Source organism: Galleria mellonella, unplaced genomic scaffold (genome assembly GCF_026898425.1).
Source record: "Galleria mellonella isolate WM207_F2 unplaced genomic scaffold, CSIRO_AGI_GalMel_v1 utg905, whole genome shotgun sequence".
NCBI classification, from domain to species: domain Eukaryota; kingdom Metazoa; phylum Arthropoda; class Insecta; order Lepidoptera; family Pyralidae; genus Galleria; species Galleria mellonella.
Genome location: NW_026442174.1, coordinates 4,144,247 through 4,163,700, shown reverse-complemented (window position 1 = coordinate 4,163,700; position 19,454 = coordinate 4,144,247). Strand labels below are relative to the sequence as shown.

At 30.0% G+C, this 19,454-nt stretch overlaps 1 protein-coding gene across 1 annotated transcript in view; it reads left to right on the top strand.

The window, feature by feature from the left end:
* LOC113510786 (actin-binding Rho-activating protein-like) overlaps positions 1–15,428 on the top strand; it is a 49,424-nt gene extending 33,996 nt beyond the window's left edge. Inside the window, exons 4-5 of the mRNA XM_031907215.2 lie at positions 6,925–7,017; positions 11,391–15,428. Coding sequence (XP_031763075.2) covers positions 6,925–7,017; positions 11,391–11,504 — 207 coding nt within the window. The 3' untranslated portion in view covers positions 11,505–15,428. The remainder of the gene's footprint in view (positions 1–6,924; positions 7,018–11,390) is intronic.
* The last annotated feature ends 4,026 nt before the right edge of the window (positions 15,429–19,454 follow it).

Here is a 19,454-nt window from a genome sequence, read left to right as displayed (position 1 = left end):
ATTCTGGTAATGTTCATATTTGTAGAGGGACAGCAAGCACAGGCATTATTCCTGTATAGGTGACAGTAACCACTATTTATAAGGTTGTTTTGACATTCCAACTACAGACTTTGGTGCATTTGTAAATTGTACAAAAACTAGCTTCAACTTTATCAATAATTTTAATATAAGGGCGTAATTTATCCTATATAAGAATCAGCAGAATTCTAACTATAAACGATAATATATCATATACATCATTTAAAAGATCATCATGATCCTCCTACTCTTATCCCAATTATTATTTAGGGTCGGTGTTATATGAATTTCTTTTCCATTCTTCTCTGTTCGCAATCATTTCCACGTTCACTCTAGTTCCCATTCTGGCCATATCAACTTTCACACAGTCCATCCATGTTTATAGATCCTTCTCTGTCCTTGTAGGCATTATTAGAAATATAATTAAATAAAATGTATCTTCGTTTTAATTTATACTTATTTTTACCGGAATATTTACAGACCGGGATAAAACGTACCCCTATATCCTTCTTCGTCCCACATAGTACCTGTATATTAAATTTATTTAATGATTGGTTAAGTCATTAATGCGCTATAAGGTAACAAACAAACTCACATTTATAATAATCACAATACTAAATATAGTAGGAACCGTCAACACATCACTTTTCAAATTGGAAAAAAACGCATATAATTTTTTTCTTCTAGATTTTAACTCGTATTTTGTTAAAAATTAAGTATTTGTTACAGAACAAACGTTAGTATTATTTAAAAGTATATCTTATTTTGTGTATATGTTTATTACTTTTTATATAGTGTAAACAGAATTTCATTTTAATATTACCACACTATAAAAACATTCTATCTTACGATGAATAGATAGACAAACTTTTACCCTTTCACGCAAAAACCATTAAACAGATATGAATGAAATTTGGTACACTACCTGTGTACCAAATTTCATACCATACAAGGTTATATTCTAACTTAGCACATGGACTTTTTATACCGGTTCACGTGGATGAAGATACGAAATATAGCCAATATGATAATTTAGAATCAAGTGTAAATCGTGCAATTATTATCACTATCAACATTATATCAGCCATTAACTGTCCACTGCTGAACATAGGCCTCCCCCAAAAGGTTTGCCAATAGTTAACACCCTTGGCAGATAGATTGCCAACCGCAGTTAGGCTTTTGGTGATATTTAAAAGGGACGCTGCTGCCTATCCCTCGACCATTTAAGTTCCCATAATCGCCTCTTACGGCACCCACGTGTGACCCATTCTATGCCGGGACCACATGGCAATTATTATTATAGGTGCTTACTAATGAACACACCTACTTAATTACTGTCTAATTGCGTAAAACTCATTGTTTGTTATACATTTAGTTCTTATGTCACAAGGCCAAAGTTTGGCAGAATACTAAAATAACCCACATGTACCGCTAGGATGATCTTGACAAAACATTAGTTTTTGGTACAAGTAAAAAGCGTTTAGAACTAATAGAAATCTCTGTTAATTTTTTTTTAAATAAAAATAATCTTTTAAATTAATTTCACGTATTTAATATTATTTGACAGTAATTTTTTTTTTGTTAAAAATTTAATTTTATATTCTAATCAGTGGAACTAAATACCACTTATTTCACAATGTAAATTCACATAATGTTAATAATTTTCAATCACCCGAAAAATATTACCTTTTACTTGTGTATAATAAATCGCTGTCTCCCGTATCGTACTACCGTCTGGACATTAGCAATGCTTTGTGACAGTAATGAACTTGGCACATGGAACATTCACGGTATCTTGTGACACATTCACGAAATATTTAAGATTTGCTACTGTCTTGTTGAATTTTTAATGTTAAATATCTCAACTATGTTCATTATATGTTCTATATATATTTCACTGAACATTTATAGATGAATGACATCTGTTTGTTACAGTGAAATATGATAAAAATTTTACTTTTGTAAACATTCAAAGACTTCTGAGAAACTGTGGCTAATACATAGTATATTTGTCATAGTGGGCCAATTGGTCTGACTTCCTCCTCATTTTATCTCCCACTGGTGCTCTGTCATTGTATAAAATGCGTATACATGGAGGAGAGTTCGGAGGGAAGAATTGTTAGTAATTAAAGCGTTAGTTATCCAATCGCCACCTGAATGCTCTGTCAGATTGACTGCCGCTTTAATTTCTGATGAATTAAATACGATTTTTTTTAATGGATGATAATGGAATGGTAACCCCACCCGCGCTATCGGTATACACCGGCGGGGCACCAGTGAAGGATGATAGATGAGGATGAAGTAGGTCAGTTAGCCCATCGTGACGAATTCAACAAGGATTGTTCACGATGGTTTCCAGGGGGAACCACGTGGAGGTCGACCTAATAAGGCATATTGTTAGCAATGAGGCTGTCAAACTCCATTGCTAACAATCCCTTTCCCCCCAATTAATTACGATTGACCAACTGACCTGGCTTCATCCTCGCCTATCCCTCATGCTATCATCCTGCTAAGAAATACCAAAAGTGCGAGCGGAGTTGCCATTACATTATTAGGAGGAAAGAAATTGTTAGTGATGGGGATTTAACAGTCCCCTTGCTAGCAATATACCCTATCAAGTCTACTATCTACACGTGGTTCCCCTCGGAAATCATCATAAATTCATGTTTCACTTAGAACGCTTTCATTCTCACCTGTCATCTCCCACTTGTGTCCTGCCAGTGTATGCTGATATCGCAGGCGGGTTGACTATTTTATTTTCATCCTTTAAAGACCATACTATTATTATATCAATTAAGAAACCGCGTACATGCCACTCCATTTCTAAGAAAAAGATTAACTTGTTTGCCATTACCACTAAGAAAACCTATTAACATTAATAAAGGTACTTTATCTGCGTAGGCATCATACGGAAACATCTCAGTGGACTTTAATGAAACTCGACAAACTAGGTAATAAGTTATATCACGGGACGACATCTAAGGTATTTTTTCTCACTGGAAAAGAAGGATTTATGTCTATCGTATACTAATAATCGTAAACCTACAACATCGTCCGTGAAACTACGTAATATTGATTGAATTCAATAAAAAATAACCTATATTCTTGATGGCAAATACTTTTTGTATGGTAAATTTCATGATGATTGATTGAGCATTTAAAGTGCCAAGAAGTAACAAACAGAGTTACATCATCTTTCTACCCTTATCCCAATCATTTGGGGTCGGCGTAATATGATTTTATCCATATATTGGTTTTTAGTTTTACGACCGGCCACCTGCCTGACGTCAACCCTCTTTGGGAATGCATTTGTTACGGTATGGAGGAAAGGATTGAGGAAAAAGGAAGGGAACGTTGGAAATGCGTAAAGAAAATTGGTAAATGAGAGGAATAAGGTACTTATGTGGGAAAGGAAATGGGGGGGGGGACACTGCAGTTACGGAAAGGACTGGAACATTGCAGTGGCTCAGGAGGCCGGGGTCGCGTACCCGTATGCCCTTATTCTAGAATCGAACAGATTTCTAGAGAAGAACACCCCTGAAGCTCAAACAGAGTCACAATCACACTTATTATATTAGTATTTATTTTTATTTTATTTTCTATACGAGTGAAGTTTCGGGCTCAGCTATAGTCTGTTTATCAACGCAGAAAACTTTAACGGATTTCTTTTCAAAATATTAAATTACTTTTTTGTTTATGTTATTATCAACAATGTCAAAAAAACGAGGTTTTCCGCATGATTACGGCACGAAAGTAATGAAACTGAGTTTTTATTAAAAATACAAAGAGTTTTCTTATGCACATTTAAACGATTAAATTCTTTACAAGAGGGATCTTTTCTAGACAGGTTTATTTAGTAAGTCAAATTTATGACGCTTTTTTAATATATTTTATATATTTTATTTTCCAAAACATAAATTAATTATATATATAGAGTATTATGGGCGAATCACTATATGTACTCTGTAATGCCCATGATACTGCTCATGTCTATAGGCGACGGTTACCACTTTCCATCAGGTGACCTGTCAGCTTGTTTGCCATTGTATGTTGCATAAAAATACATAAATAAAATAATTTCTAAATTAAAAACATTTTAATTTAGAATATAGGATTGCGTGTTTATGTTTAGCTTTTGTTCGCAACAAGTATTTTTTTGCTCCACAAAGATAAACGGCGGTTTCAATTGTTACAACACTAATAATAAACCAATTTCTGTCAATTGCAGATAAATAGTTATTAAGATCGGTTCAGGATTCGCGACGTAATCATATAATTACATGGCACACATAATTCATCATCATTTTCCTACCCTTATCCCAATTATTATTTGGGGTCGGCGTAATATGCTGTTTATCCATATTGCAAAAAGATTTGGCTTATAGTTTTACGACTGGCCGCCTGCCTGACGTCAACCCTCTTTGGGAATTCAACCCTCTTTGGGAATGGCACACATAATTCCACCTTAGATTATACAGATAGAGCATCGAATGTCGAAAACATGTTAAAATTTAGTAAGCCAATGTGATGTTTGGCTGATTATATTTTTTTGAATCCAAACAAACGCGTTTTTTTTTCTAATGCTGCACTTGCAATTACTTAATTGGTTTAAAAAAATCCCAGATCAGATTGATTTTTTAAATTTGAATTTGCAACTATTTTTCCGATATACTCGTAAATATACATATGTAAATGTTACTTGAACATACATGTATTAATTAAAGTGGTGGCCATTTTTTATTATTTAAAAATGAAAACATCTTTTTATGTATAGACATAAATAGTATAGACTCACATGTAAATCAAAGTATTGAAGTAAAGTTAAGCATATTTACTAATTATTATGCACTATTTATCTTGTTCTTTCAAATATATTCGTTTATCGTTTTTTTATTTACAATTTAACTTTCTACTATAATTTTCCCATACACTGAGTAATAAATATAAATTATGGTAACCCTTATACGCACACATGGACGAAAAGGTTGACCTGTGTTTAGCGAAGCATTAGTATCTGTATAATCTAAGCTGATTACAAATATGGACTATGCTTTTATTCGTATTATAAGCGCGAAATAGAGGCAAGTTTTTTGTTATCTCTTGGCGCTTCAACGACTTGACTAATTATCATGAAATTTAACATATATATAGTACTAGCGATCCCACCCGGGTTACGGTCACGAATAGACAGAATTTTCGAAAATCAAAATTTTTTATACATTGGTTGTTTTTTTTATATTCGTATACAAAATAATTTAATCAATTTAAGCGATCTGTTGTTTTATAGCATTTTAAATGTGATTATTTACATTAATATAACTTTTTTATTTATAAACCGATTAAAATAAAACAAATATTAAATGTAAAATGGAGCAAATCGCAACGCATTAGTGAAAATCGCATTAAAATCAGTTAAGTTGTTTCTAAAATTAGTGTACACATCTTACTTACTCTTTCTTTATTCTTACTTTTCATCTCAGTCACGTAAACAAAGTCACAGGAAAAACTAGTACTCAATAATTGCAATGCGATACTCGCGTTTCAAATCAGAACGTAGTATGCAAGTAAGTTGCTTATTATTGCTAGTATTTGTATATGTAACAGTCTATGACGATACGCATGACGTCACGTGCATTCCTTGCGGCGCGGCGGCAGTCCGTCACGGCCAAGATTTAATTTTGGATTACTAATGTCTGTTCACATAATTAGCAACGTAAACAAGATCCTGGCCAGATATGGAAGCGGATGCTACGGCAGTAAACTCTGGAATATTTTGATATTCGCTTGGTTCGCACCGATCGATTGACGTGCGCGCTACGTCAATATTGGTTTTATGCATTTTTTTTAGATAGGTAGTATATATGCACGTATCTAAACTTAAAATTTTCCATCACAATATTATTACTTTTATTAAATAAAAATAAAATGAAATGATTACAAATTAATATTTAAGTACAACAATGTGCTTTTAAATTAACATTTTTCGGGCGACGCAATATTTTCGATACTTTTTCTACGATTTTGACCAACTCTAATCCGTTTTAGATGACTCTTTTTTATCGATAGACATGTTTAATACCCATGTTAGCTGACATATAAATAACTTATACTTAAATCCATTCTAGCATAATGTTTTCTAGTAAACACTTAGAAGCAGTTATCTTTAATTTATCTAAGAATTTCAACCTTAGAGGTAGTTACTAAGAATTTCAAAAACTTTTTCTACAGTTATTAAATATTTTATAGAGTTTATTGACAGAACGCTACTAAATATAAATGAAAACACTTACTAAGAATTTTTAGATGCATATCTTATAACCAATAAAAATATTTTAATAAATACATATGTTAACATTTTTAATTAAAACAATTTTACAAGTAAACAGATGTTACCTACTTTATTAGACGGGCTTAAAGAAATTTCATATTTTTAATTAATTATTAGTTAAATTTTAGAGTTAAGTTATTGATACATTTAATATATTTACTTAATTTTTTTTATCTTTACCACAGAAAGTTCACGTAATAAAGTGTTTAAATATTCAATATAAGTTAGTTAATGTCAACGATTTATTTCTTCTATAATGCAATTTAGTAACAAAGAGAAAATGATACATTTTCATTTAAAGTCCGATAGCTCAGCGAGAAATGATGGTATCGAGACAAAAAAAAAAGAAATTGTAGCTAAGTGAACAACCTATCTAATCCTTAAGGTGGTTAAGTTGGAAAAATTTATGTGCGAGTGTGTGTATGTGTTTACAAAAAAATGTATTGAAATATTTCTTTTTTTACAATAAAAGTATTTTTTATTCAAGTAAATGGCAAGCATTTTTGAATAGTCATTCATCTATCGCCTATTTGCAATACAATTTCTACTGAGAATTTATTATATCTATTTTTCCACAGATATACACAGTGATCTCGGACAAACTCGTTGGAATACTTTTAAGGTCAAGGAAGCACCATCTGACGTACTTCGAGGGGGAAGTTTTATTTCAGGTGAATATTACTTTAGTTGGAATTTGTTTTCGCTTCCTTATTAATCACATTCGCAACTCCAGATGGCGAATTGGCATGTTTGTGTGTTCTTCTGTAACTTATAAGTACATTATGTGACTAACAAATCTATTTATCGGCTATTCTCGTGTATGAATATTTTTTATTTATTATTTTTATAGCATAAAGGTGGCAAACAAGCATACATCGCGTCTGATGGTAAACGATCACTGTAGCCTATGAATGCCTGCAACACCAAGGGTGTCTCGTGCGCGTTGCCAATCCCGAAGAAACCTTAATATATCCTTTTTGAAGAACCTCTGCAAATATTTATCCGTGACTTCATATGAATTTAGTTATCATTATCATCATATCAGCTGTTAACCCACTGCTGAAAGTACAGCTCCCCTATAAGGAGGTTTTGTCAATATTTCCCTGCGCTTGGCAGACGTGTTGGCAGCCGTAGTTAGACTTTTGGTGATGTTTTAATAGGACCACTACTGCCCATCCCTCGACTATTAAGTTCCCTTAATTACCTTTTATGATACCCAAGAGAAAGGAAACAGTAACTCATCCTATTCCAAGATTATACGGCAATTAGTTAAATTGTAAATTATCTCGTAGGATCAATCTTCGGAAAAATAACCTTTGTGTCCAAAAATAGAGTGCATCATCTATATATAAAAGTGCGTTTAAATTATTTAAATGCAGAATTATCTAGAGATTTCTTTATGAAACTTGGTATGCCAAACAAGCTGACGGCCCACTTGTTGGGAAGCAGTAAATGTTGCTTATAAACATGAACAGCAATATGAACGTCACAAAATACTTTGTGATACCCATGCTATACTTAATGTGTTGATATTCTAGAAGGTTAACGTTATACCTCCGTACCTTGTAATTTCAATGATATATGCTACCCTTCAAACTGAAACATCCATGCACAACTGCTAAATCGCAGAAACACGTATGGGACAGAGGTGCAAACGACTTTTGTATAAAGTCTCTCTGATACAAATTTTAATTATTAAGCAATTAGCGGTATCTCGCAGCTCCGCCCGCTTAAATGCGTACATAATTATCTGCTAAGTAAGGATATAACCTACCCTTGTACCAAATTTCATTCAAATCCGTTCAGAAATTTTTGCGTGAAAAAGTAACAAACTTCGATCCATCCATTGTTATAAACATTCGTATTTATTATATTATTTTATAATAGAATAAGAGCCCAATCATTTTTACAAGCTTTTAGCAATTCGTTTAAAATAATAGAATGCTCACGACTATAATCTCTGATACGGTAGTCAGAGATATTTATTGACTTTTATCTTTGTGAAAAACATAATATTCTACATGATTATATTTCGCCGAGCATATTCATATCCTATACAACAGAAAGCGTATCTACGTAGTACGCGTAGAAAGTTATTTTGTTCATATATCTAGAGTGAATGACCATTTGATAAAAGTGAATTAATTAATTTATTGTTTATTCAATTTTATCGGGTGATTATGCAAAATCATAACAGCGTAAGCAATGTTTTATTAAAATTAGATGAGAAATATTATATATATATATATATATATATATATATATATATATATATATATATATATATATATATATATATATATATATATATATATATATATATATATATATATATATATATATATATATATATATATATATATATATATATATATATATATATATATATATATATATATATATATATATATATATAAAAATAATGTTGGCCGATTCTCAGACATACCTGATATGCAAACAAAATTTCATAAAATTCGGTTAAGCCGTTTCGGAGAAGTTTGGTAACAAACACCGTGACACGAGAATATTATATATTAGATATATATGAAATTTAATAAACTTACTATGTTTACAGTTTTCGATAATTGTTTTGACTTTATCTAAAATATGATATGCTATAGGGTATTGAAAATTATCCTGCTATTATAGTGAAAAAATTAAGATGAACACGAAAGTAAAGACTATCGATTGCAAAAAGAAATTCAAAATCTGTTCAGAATTGATCAAGATATTGCCTACCATCATCATCATCATATTAGCTATTATCTATCCACTGCTGAACATAGGCCTCCCCCATTACCTACCATACTAACAAAAAAATACAATGGCATTAAAAACCTCTAATTTCTTTTTAATATACTTAAACACATTTAACCCTAAAATAATTCCAAGCGTTGTTGTCGGTTCCTTTAGTCGTAATATTAGGGAGGCACAAGTGAGTGCCTACCCTTTGCTCTCCTGTGACATCAATAAACTCCGATATTCCTAAAATCTTACCCCCGGGTCTCGTAGATAGATGGTTTTCTTTGTTGTATAAAAATATTAGAATAATACGGTACTAGCGTTGGTAAACGCAGAGAATATTGAATTTCGCATAGTTTTATGTGACCTTGATCGGAAATTTGGTAGAGAGATTCGGGATTATGTTTTTTTTTTTTAGATATTTGAGATTCAGAGCAAGTTCAAAAGTAATCAGTTTTCTTTCTAATATTTGTTTTTAGTGTTACTTAAAAAAATAAATTAGAATATTTAGAGATTTGTGACATAAAATGTAGATATTATATTATTTTTTACTATCGTTGAATGAACTATTTAAATAGTAAATTGAATCTTTTTATGAAACATACCAACTGTATAAAAAATAAAAAAATAGTTTGTAAATACTCCCATGACTATAATAATTAGATGGGGTAAAGGCAATTGTTGTCGCTATCGTAGTAAACGTAACACTCGATATGCCTACCTTTCGCCGAGCATATTTGAACCTAAAACGGTAGAGATGAGCCTACCGTAAAAATAATATATATATATATATATATAAAATAATATAAAATATTTATAAATTTAATTTATTAATAGACATTTTCTCTCGATTTAAATGTGAAATAAATATATATAAAATCAATTTAAACATGTAATTGCTTTATGAATGATTTGAAAAAATCGTTTTAGTGATAAAAATGTTTTCTAGGTAGATTTTTAACTAATAAAATTATAAAACACTTTTTTCAACCTAAAATTAAAAGCTACATAAAATCTACTGACAATTTATGTCAGTAGGTAACGAGAACGTAGGTAGTACTTAGAATGTCTAGATAGCTACATTAGTCCGGGTACACGAGAAAATATAAGAAACTTTTAGAAATTAAAAAATAAATAGCTCTCAATAAAATATAAAGTTTAAGTATGATTAACATGTTAGATTAGCAATACATATAAAACCTTTTTTTTTTTGTTATGATTGTACTCACCATGAGATGACGATGATACCCAATTACCATATATAAGGTAATCTATCTAATATAATGTAAAAAATATTAAAAATCCTATTGCGAGTATATATACGTTTTAAATTTCATATTAGCAAATAATACATTAATCAAATAGTAATTTATTAATTAGCAAATTAGTTAATTACTTTCCAGGCACAAAAGTGAATACTTTCATTTTACAACTTAACTAATACAAAACTATTCCTACATAAATTTCAATGAATAGAAACAAAACTGTCCGTTGTTATTTATTTGTTTTATTCCAATTAACACAGTAAAATCTATAATTATTGTACTAACTCAAACTAAATAATAGGTAAATTTTACTCAGCAAAAATAACGACTTGAAATATGTATTTCAATTAGAATGCGAAGACGTCTGTCTATGCGTAGATTTTGCTTCTCAATATATATGTATTTTTTTTTTTCTTTTTTATTTATTATTGTTCGCACTTCATCGAACAGCAACACTGAGAATCGTCCGGCGGGCTCGGCTTAAATCGGTTCTATTCCTCACTTTGTGTCACGTCACCGACTACACCTTATGCGTATCTTTATTTTATATTGTTTGTTCAATTAACTTCGACAAGAATTATAACAGTTTTGCAGTCCACTGTTTTATCATTAAACCATCAACCTTTAATTGTAAAGACCTACTTTATAATTTTTTTACACAGAAGTGGAAATATGAATCGTCACTATGTTAATATGGTATTAACAACAAACTCAATTCGAATATATATACCATGCTTGAAAGATATGATGAGAGTTACAATATATTCTGTAATGTTTACAATGCTATTCGTGTTTATACTTATAAATTAACCATTTTAGTTTGTCAATTTATTTATCATTCTAAGTTGCTTAAACAAAATTAAGGTTAAATTATTTTCATACGTAACGCATCTATCGTAAAAAATTAAGAATTTCTAATTAATTAATTTGTTTTATATTGTACACAAATATTACATAGTTATAATTTATTTTGTATAAAGATGTACAAAAGATTATTTTACAATTTATTTTATACTTATATTATTTTTTTATTTCAGAAACGCGATGACGACGTGCCTATATTCCTGTTAAAACCAATTGCAGACATCAGAGCATATTGCGACGACAAAGCTAGCCAAGCTAGAAGATCAGTATCACCAATGCCTCAATAGATAGAAGAAATTTAGTTATATTCAATATAGGTAATAAGTATTTTATGAATAAATATGTAAGAAATAGCAATATCTTAACCAACAGAATTAATAACCGAGAGCAATAATCTAAATTTAATCTTGGCAGTTCAAGGAAAGGATTCCGAACATTCATTCATTCTGATCATGTAATAATTATAAATATTAAAAAAAATTTGAAAATGATTAAAATTTATTTTACAATTATTTAAATTGAGATTTTCAAAATTCCTATTTTTAATTCTTACAGTCTTAGTCCGAATACACGAAACCTGTGTAGATATAAAACAGGGGTGGTATATTTTTTATCCGGCAAAATAGAATACAATATTTTATTGCATTGCAAGTCGTCAGTAGATAGATAGAATTGTTATTCTTCTCTCGTCTGCATAAACAAAATGTGTTTACGTGGACAATTTAAATTGTATAACGCTAGGGGCTTATCGCCTGTTTTACAGATTAAATTGAGCTGCTAAGTAGCTTAATTAAAATCACAAACAATACAGTCCAATTTACAGTCACGTGACGTGACCTAAACCTTGCAAGTTTTTAAATGTTTGTAATATATATGTTTTTGCCCTCTAATATTTAATTTAGGATTTTATTTGTACACTATTGACTTTTTCTGCAACAGTATTTTATAAATGTTGTACATCCTGGACAATATTTGTGAATTATAATATCCGAAAGTAACAAATAATATACTTTGATATTAATATGTAGCAATAAAATTGTCACTGACAAGGAAATCTCCATATTAATAGGTACTCGTAATGTACAATTACTTCCTATAACAGTCACTGAGTTATTATTGCTCAAAAATTGCTCATGTGATGTTATCAAAAACAAAATGTACATCAAATTACAATAAAACGTTAAAATGTTTTGAAGTTTGGTTATTAAATCTGTTTATTTAGATTATTGTTATGTAAAAAAATCACTTTATACCAAATTATATTAAGGTAAATTACTAGTCATTTATATATACTTTAGGAGGTATAAGTGTGGACAGGTCGAAGTAATAAAATTGTACGCATTGTTACAATTAACAAACATTTGTAATACATATTTTAATTTAAACTATTTTAGTTATCAGAATGATTTACTTATATGTATATGTCGCAGGAAAATGAGAATATTAGGGATATCGTGAAATACCTAGGGATATCATTATGAAATACGATATATACGAAATTACAGAAAACGTTTAATAATGTAAATATTTATAGTAAATCTAAAAATTTTGTGCAAATACTGTAATGTGATACGTTGTTTCATAAAATGAATTCTATTTCGTAGCTTTCCTGGGTATTTCATTAAATATCTTTGCATTCTCATTTTGCTTTGGCGTGTACTTGCTTAGAATGGCTAATTAAGTTTTGAAAATTGTCAGAATTATAAAAACCATAATACAAACACTAGTTAGTCTAGATAATTTTTGTAATACAATGCAGTTAAATTTTAAATAAAATATTATATTTATTTACGAGACTTGGTTAATAAAATTTTATTAAATAAATATTTGTTACAGTAATTGTTTTCTTATATCTATCGCTCCAGTCAACCAATTTCAACTAATGAAGCATAAATCGCTAAAGTCAAATATTTCGTATCGAATGTATTTTGTATGTACATCATTAGGTATACACGTGCGATTCGTAATTATCCGTCCGTGTATGAGGCCTCTAATCTAATATGCGGTCAACGACATCTGTTAGAGTTAGAAAATATATAGCACTACATATAAAAAAAAATTATGTACATATTTACAAAAGAATGGACACGAATGTTAAATTAATTGATCAAAAGAAAACATGTAGATTTGTTTAAAATATTCGATTGTAATTTGATTTTGCATTATATGGAGATCTTTTGATAAATTTTATACATTTATTTTTAAATATATATTATTGATTATATTTTAGAACATAAAAGATAAAAAGATATTATAAATAATTAAGAATAATTGCCTCATGTATTTTATATTATACAGTTATTAAAAAAAAACTTTTTATACAATTAAATTATTGATAATGTTGCCAAAGGACTGCCAATGCATTGTAACATAAGGAGAAGTCAATCTATGCCAACATCATGATCAATCTTGTTAAACTGGGAAATATATTACATGAATTATAAACTACATGAATGAGAATTCTAGAATGAACGTAACCACGCAACCATAGACAAGCTTATGGTACTAAATATTTCAAGGTTGTAGTTTAAACAAAATTAAAGTTCATGAACTTTTACAGACACTATTGGATTAGAGTCCCTCAGTTTTGAGTCTAATTTACAAACCGAGTTTAAATAAATATATACGATATTTATTTAAACTCGGTTTGTAAATTGTATATTTATTTAATTTTATTACTGTTTTAATTGAATAAAAACGTGTCTATTTTTTGCATAAGGATTAATTGATATACCTGTATTGAAACCTAAAATGTTTAGCAACCTTTTAAGGGAGTATTCTATTTATAAAACTGTAAATTTTCATAAAAAAAAAAACGAAACGAAAAAGAATTATGAGTCTCCTAAACATGGCACGTTCAGCTGTTAAGATTTTTTTATAGATCGTTTTTAATTTATATTATCTATTGCATATGCTATGTGGTTCCGGTGGTAGTATATTCAGCAGTGGATAGTTAAGGACTGATATATATACATGATAATTCTATAATATGGGTAATTCTTAATTTTATGTAGAGCTATTTCGATTTCACCTTGTCATATTTGTCCGTATAGCGCATAGCATTATTGAATAGGCATTCTGTGTAACAACAGGAAATGCTAATTGGATATTGGTTTGCTTTGTACCTAAAGCTATTCCAAGATTCTTTAGTGAAGGACAAACTAACCCTATTACTGTCCAGAGACAATTTGGTGCGTTTTGTATTTCTCTATTCATGAGCTTATTAATACATATTGAGGATGTTGAAACGTACATTACATATAGCATCAAAACAGAATATTATAACTGTTGCCTCAAATATAATTTATTAATTTCAAAGTTTATTGATCCTAATTATTGTCATGGTTTTGATAACGTTTTAATATACCACACAAGCAAGAATTATTTATATGAAAATAGAATTCGAAAATATAATAATATCTTAATTATTTATAATATCTATTATAAAATTAATTAATACTTGGTTGTGGCTAAACATTTTTTTGCAATAATTTTATGTAATACTTTAGAATTTATACAAAATACGAGTGTAAAGTGTATACAAAATTACAGTCGACTTTAGTATAAACTTAAAAAAAAAAAAGACTATGTAAAATAATTTTGGAATAAAAATGTATCGGAACTAATAAATATCTAATTTTATGACTGTTTACAAGATTTTTAATACTATGTTTAAGAAAGTATATATATATATATTTTTATTTTCGATATCTAGAATACCGGAAGAAAAGATTTATTTTTATTTATAAAATAAAATTTCCAATATTAATATTAAATGTATATACGAAAGTCTATTTATCTATCTATATAAGAGTCAGTCTAATATAATTAAATTATTTCCATTTTGTATAGAATACTTACAAGTTTAATAAAACCAATATATGTATAGGGAAGTAAATAAAAACTTTTATAAACAGATATTTGAAGCAACTTTTCGTATACGCTGCTATATTTTTCCATAATAATAAATCTCAGTATGTATGTTATATATTCTTTTATTTCTTTTTGCTATATTGAAAAATAAAAATTATTATATTATATAAAATCATTGACGCACGATTTGTACCTATTAAGTACATCAATGAACTATGCGAGTACATAAAAATTTAAAATACATTATTAATTCCAATAAAAATAAAAAAAAGATTGTTCTAGTCTGCCTAGTCTATTTGTTTTGTAAAATAAATAATTTGCAAAAGAACCAATGTTTTCATTATTTTATTTTCCTTATCGGGTGCTAGTCTAGCCACAGATAATATAATACGATACCAGTAGCCCGACTAAGGAGGGTTAAGCAGTGAACAGTTAAGGGCTGATATGATGAAACCTTATCTTGACAAACACAACAAAAAAGAATAGCTATATAAGTGCTGCCATTCAAAAATCATGTGTAAGACATGGTACTGACTCTGATTACTTAACACAAGTACTTGGCGAGGTTTTCCCAAAGGTTTCTTAAAAAGGGCGGTAAAGAGGTTTCTCCAGGGTCAGTAACGCGCGAGTAATACCCCTGGTATTGCAGGCGTTCATAGGCTACGTTAACCACTTACCATCAGGTAATCTGTGTGCTGGATTGCCACCTCAATAATATAAAAAAAACAAATGCAAACAGACTGTATAATAGTAGTTCCAAGAACAAAAATCCTGCCAAGTTTATATATTTTATTTCTACTATACTAATATTATAAAGAGGAAAGATGTGATTGTTTGTTTACAATGAATAAACTCAAAACCTATTCAACTGATTTTTAAAATCCTTTTACCCACAGAAAGTTAAATTGTCAGCAAGTAACATTTTCGAATATTCCATCTTTCCATGCGATGATGAATTGGTAGTTGTGAATAAAATTCTTAGAATAAGTACTAAGAGAAATAATTAGATATTTCTCATATTAATATCATAGCGAATGTAAGCTAATTAATGAATAGAAGACATAAACAATACAGTACCTATTAACTCATCTCTTTGATAATCCTGTACCAAGAATAGGTCTCAAGTACTACAATTTATTATATAAAGTGGTCTGATGCAAGAATTTACACTCAAAATAAATTTCATATAATTAATATGAAACTTATTTTAGTATTATATATTGAAACTAATTTGTACCCATAGAATTAAAATATTTATACTTTTCATTTAATTCGTAGAAAATTCTATATTTTATATTTATATGATAATGTTTATAAGTATCTGTATACTTACTAAATTTATTTATATATTAAATATAAGGAATTTACAACAGCGAGTACATTAGACCCCGCATTAGGCGAACCTGTATCGCGGACGTCTATAAGAGAAATTTTGATTTACAAATATAAATTAAATTAAATTAGCAAGCCAGTTTTACGAAAACAACAAGTTACAATGAAGTGCTTCGTGAAGACATGCGCATAAAACAGAAAATTATGTCAGTACTTTCAATATTACATAAATAAATACATACAATTAAATATACAAAAGACATACACTACTATATACGAATATGTTCTCACCTGTGGGCAGGAGCGCCACAGTACCATTTCCTTCCGCTAGACCGCATTCAAAGTCGGGCGGCTCGAATTATCGATAGTCAACGCCTTACTGTCCGACTTGACCCACTGAAACTGCGCAGAGATGTTGCATCTCTGTGCATCTTCTACCGAATTTATCATGGGGAGTGTTCTGAGGAATTGTTCGGATTGACACCTGCTGCTGATTTTCACCACCGTACAACCCGCCACAAACTAAAGTTTCATCCCAATCATCTGGACGAGTGGCGGTCTTCCACCGTGTGTTTTTCAAGGCACTTTCTTCCACGCACAACCATTCTTTGGAATCAACTTCCAGCAGCAGTATTTCCGAACCGATACGACAACATAACCTTCAAGAAAAGAGTATATTCCTTTTTAAAAGGCCGGCAGCACACCTGCAATGCCGCTGGTGTTGTGGGTGATCATGGGCGGCGGTAGTCACTTACCATCAGGTGAGCCGCATGCTCGTTTGCCCCCTGTGTTGTAAAAAAAAAAATCAATAAATGTTATGTAATATCAATTCTGTGGCATCGTAATCAAGATTTTGTAAATATCGTTGTATGTCTGGGAGAAGTCTCGTCTACCAGAGGGAGACTTTGTACAAAAGTCTAAAAATTTTATAGCTTTGTGTTTTACGTATAAATGTAAGCAGTATTTATATATTTTTATGTACTTATGTAGGTGTTTATATGCATGTGTTTATGTATGTATATATGTATTAATATATGTATGTATGTATATAATAAGTAGGGATATATATTTACATTATTACATGTATTACATCTCCATATTTAAAAATAATAGGATCTTCATCGTGCCTCCAATCAAAGTGTTTATAATTACTCCTCTGCATCCAAAGGTTGCCTGGAAGAGATCGCTTTTAGTCGCCCATTGTTTATGTCTAGAATAAGTTTATTGTTGTAATCTTTTGGAGGAAATAATAAAGAGTATCTATCTATCTAAAAGTCGTTTACTTGGGTACCTCTGTCCCATTCGTGTTTCAACCGTGAAGCAGTTGTATTTGCATGGCTGTGTTTCGGTGTGAAGGGTGGGACATATGACAGTAAATTTACAGGGTACAGAAGGATAACACCCGAGTCCTCAGGAATGGCAATGCATGGGGGTATCATGGGCGAAACAGTATACTCTGTTATGTCCATAGTACCGCTCATGTCTATAGGCGACAGGTGTCACTTTCCATCAGGTGGGCCGTCAGTTTGTTTGCCATTCTAAATTGTATACAAAAAAAGAAGCTTCTTGCAATAAATAAATTTAAAATTATATTTCGTAAATGGCTAGTTATAAAAAGTTTTTATTCAGTAGATAATATTTTTAAGAAGGATAGATAAACACCTAGTATAGTTAGTGTTGTCGATGCATAAATTGGTCAATTCCTACTAAAATGTGACATTTGCATGCTATTCTATAAATGGCAAAATAGGCTTAAGAATCTAAACTAACTTAACTAACTTCGTACCTTGTTTAAAGCAAATAAATTTGTTATTATTATATACTAGCCAACCGCCATGACTTCGCACGGGTGCACATTACATTACATCACATTTGAAACCTCTAAAATTATCAGTTTTTTTTTTCTACTATATTATGCATGTATTATACATATATATCTTCCTCTTGAATTACTTCTATCTATTAAAAAAATTGCTTCAAAATCCGTTGCGTAGTTTTAAAGATTTAAGCATACATAGGGACGGACAGACAGCGACAGCGACTTTGTTTTATACTATGTAGTGATGATGAAGCCTACCCTGACCTATAATAAATATATTCACTATAGACTTAATTTAGCTATTATTAGCAAATAAAAGAAAAAAAGAATATTGGAATACGTAATCCATTATCATAAATATTTAAGTAATAAACAACCATAGCTCCTACAACGTTAACATCGATGTAAAGAAAAACTATACTTAGTAAATTGTATTTAAAGGAATGTGCCCCTACAAATACTTTTTTTTATTGTTAAAGAAGCAAACGAAAACGATCATCCATCTGATGGATAGAAGCTACCGTCGCCCACGATCAGCTGTTTTGAATTAATGGTCCTTAAAATAGTCAATTTAAAATACTTTGAATTTAAATCAGCTTATTCGTTCGTCTGTGGACCTGTGTGTCTTATTTTTAAAAAACATGTGTGAATGCAATATAACTATATACAAAAAAAATAAGTATGGATGTAAATAGTTCACAAAACATAGCGCTTTGATCAATTAACTAGCTTTGATCCAGTACTAATATTGTTAGAGTGTAACTTCGGTTTCACCGCCAGTTGGCGCTAAATGCAAATGTTTTAGTTTTCAAACATGATGACTAGATTTGGCATCACATGAACGCAATATATTGTAAACACCGTAACTTTTCTTGATTTTTTAATTTTTGTACTTGTTCCTTCCAATAAACCTAAGCTATCATATTGTGTTTGGTTTAAAGTGCCCTTAGGAACTTAGTATTATACCTACATTAACCTTTTTCAAAGATGGGAAATAAAATTCAAACAATAATAAAATCGTTTGTTTTTTATCGAGTAATCATTCTTTATTGATGACCTCATCAAACCTCGTTTTCTTTAATATGTATATTTTTTTAAAATAGTATATTCAGAAATGTAAATTTATTTAAATATTATATGGGCTCAAAAAAGGAAAGCAGTTCTATATTTAAAGAAGATCAGAAGTAATATTAGTTTGTTTACTTACTAATAC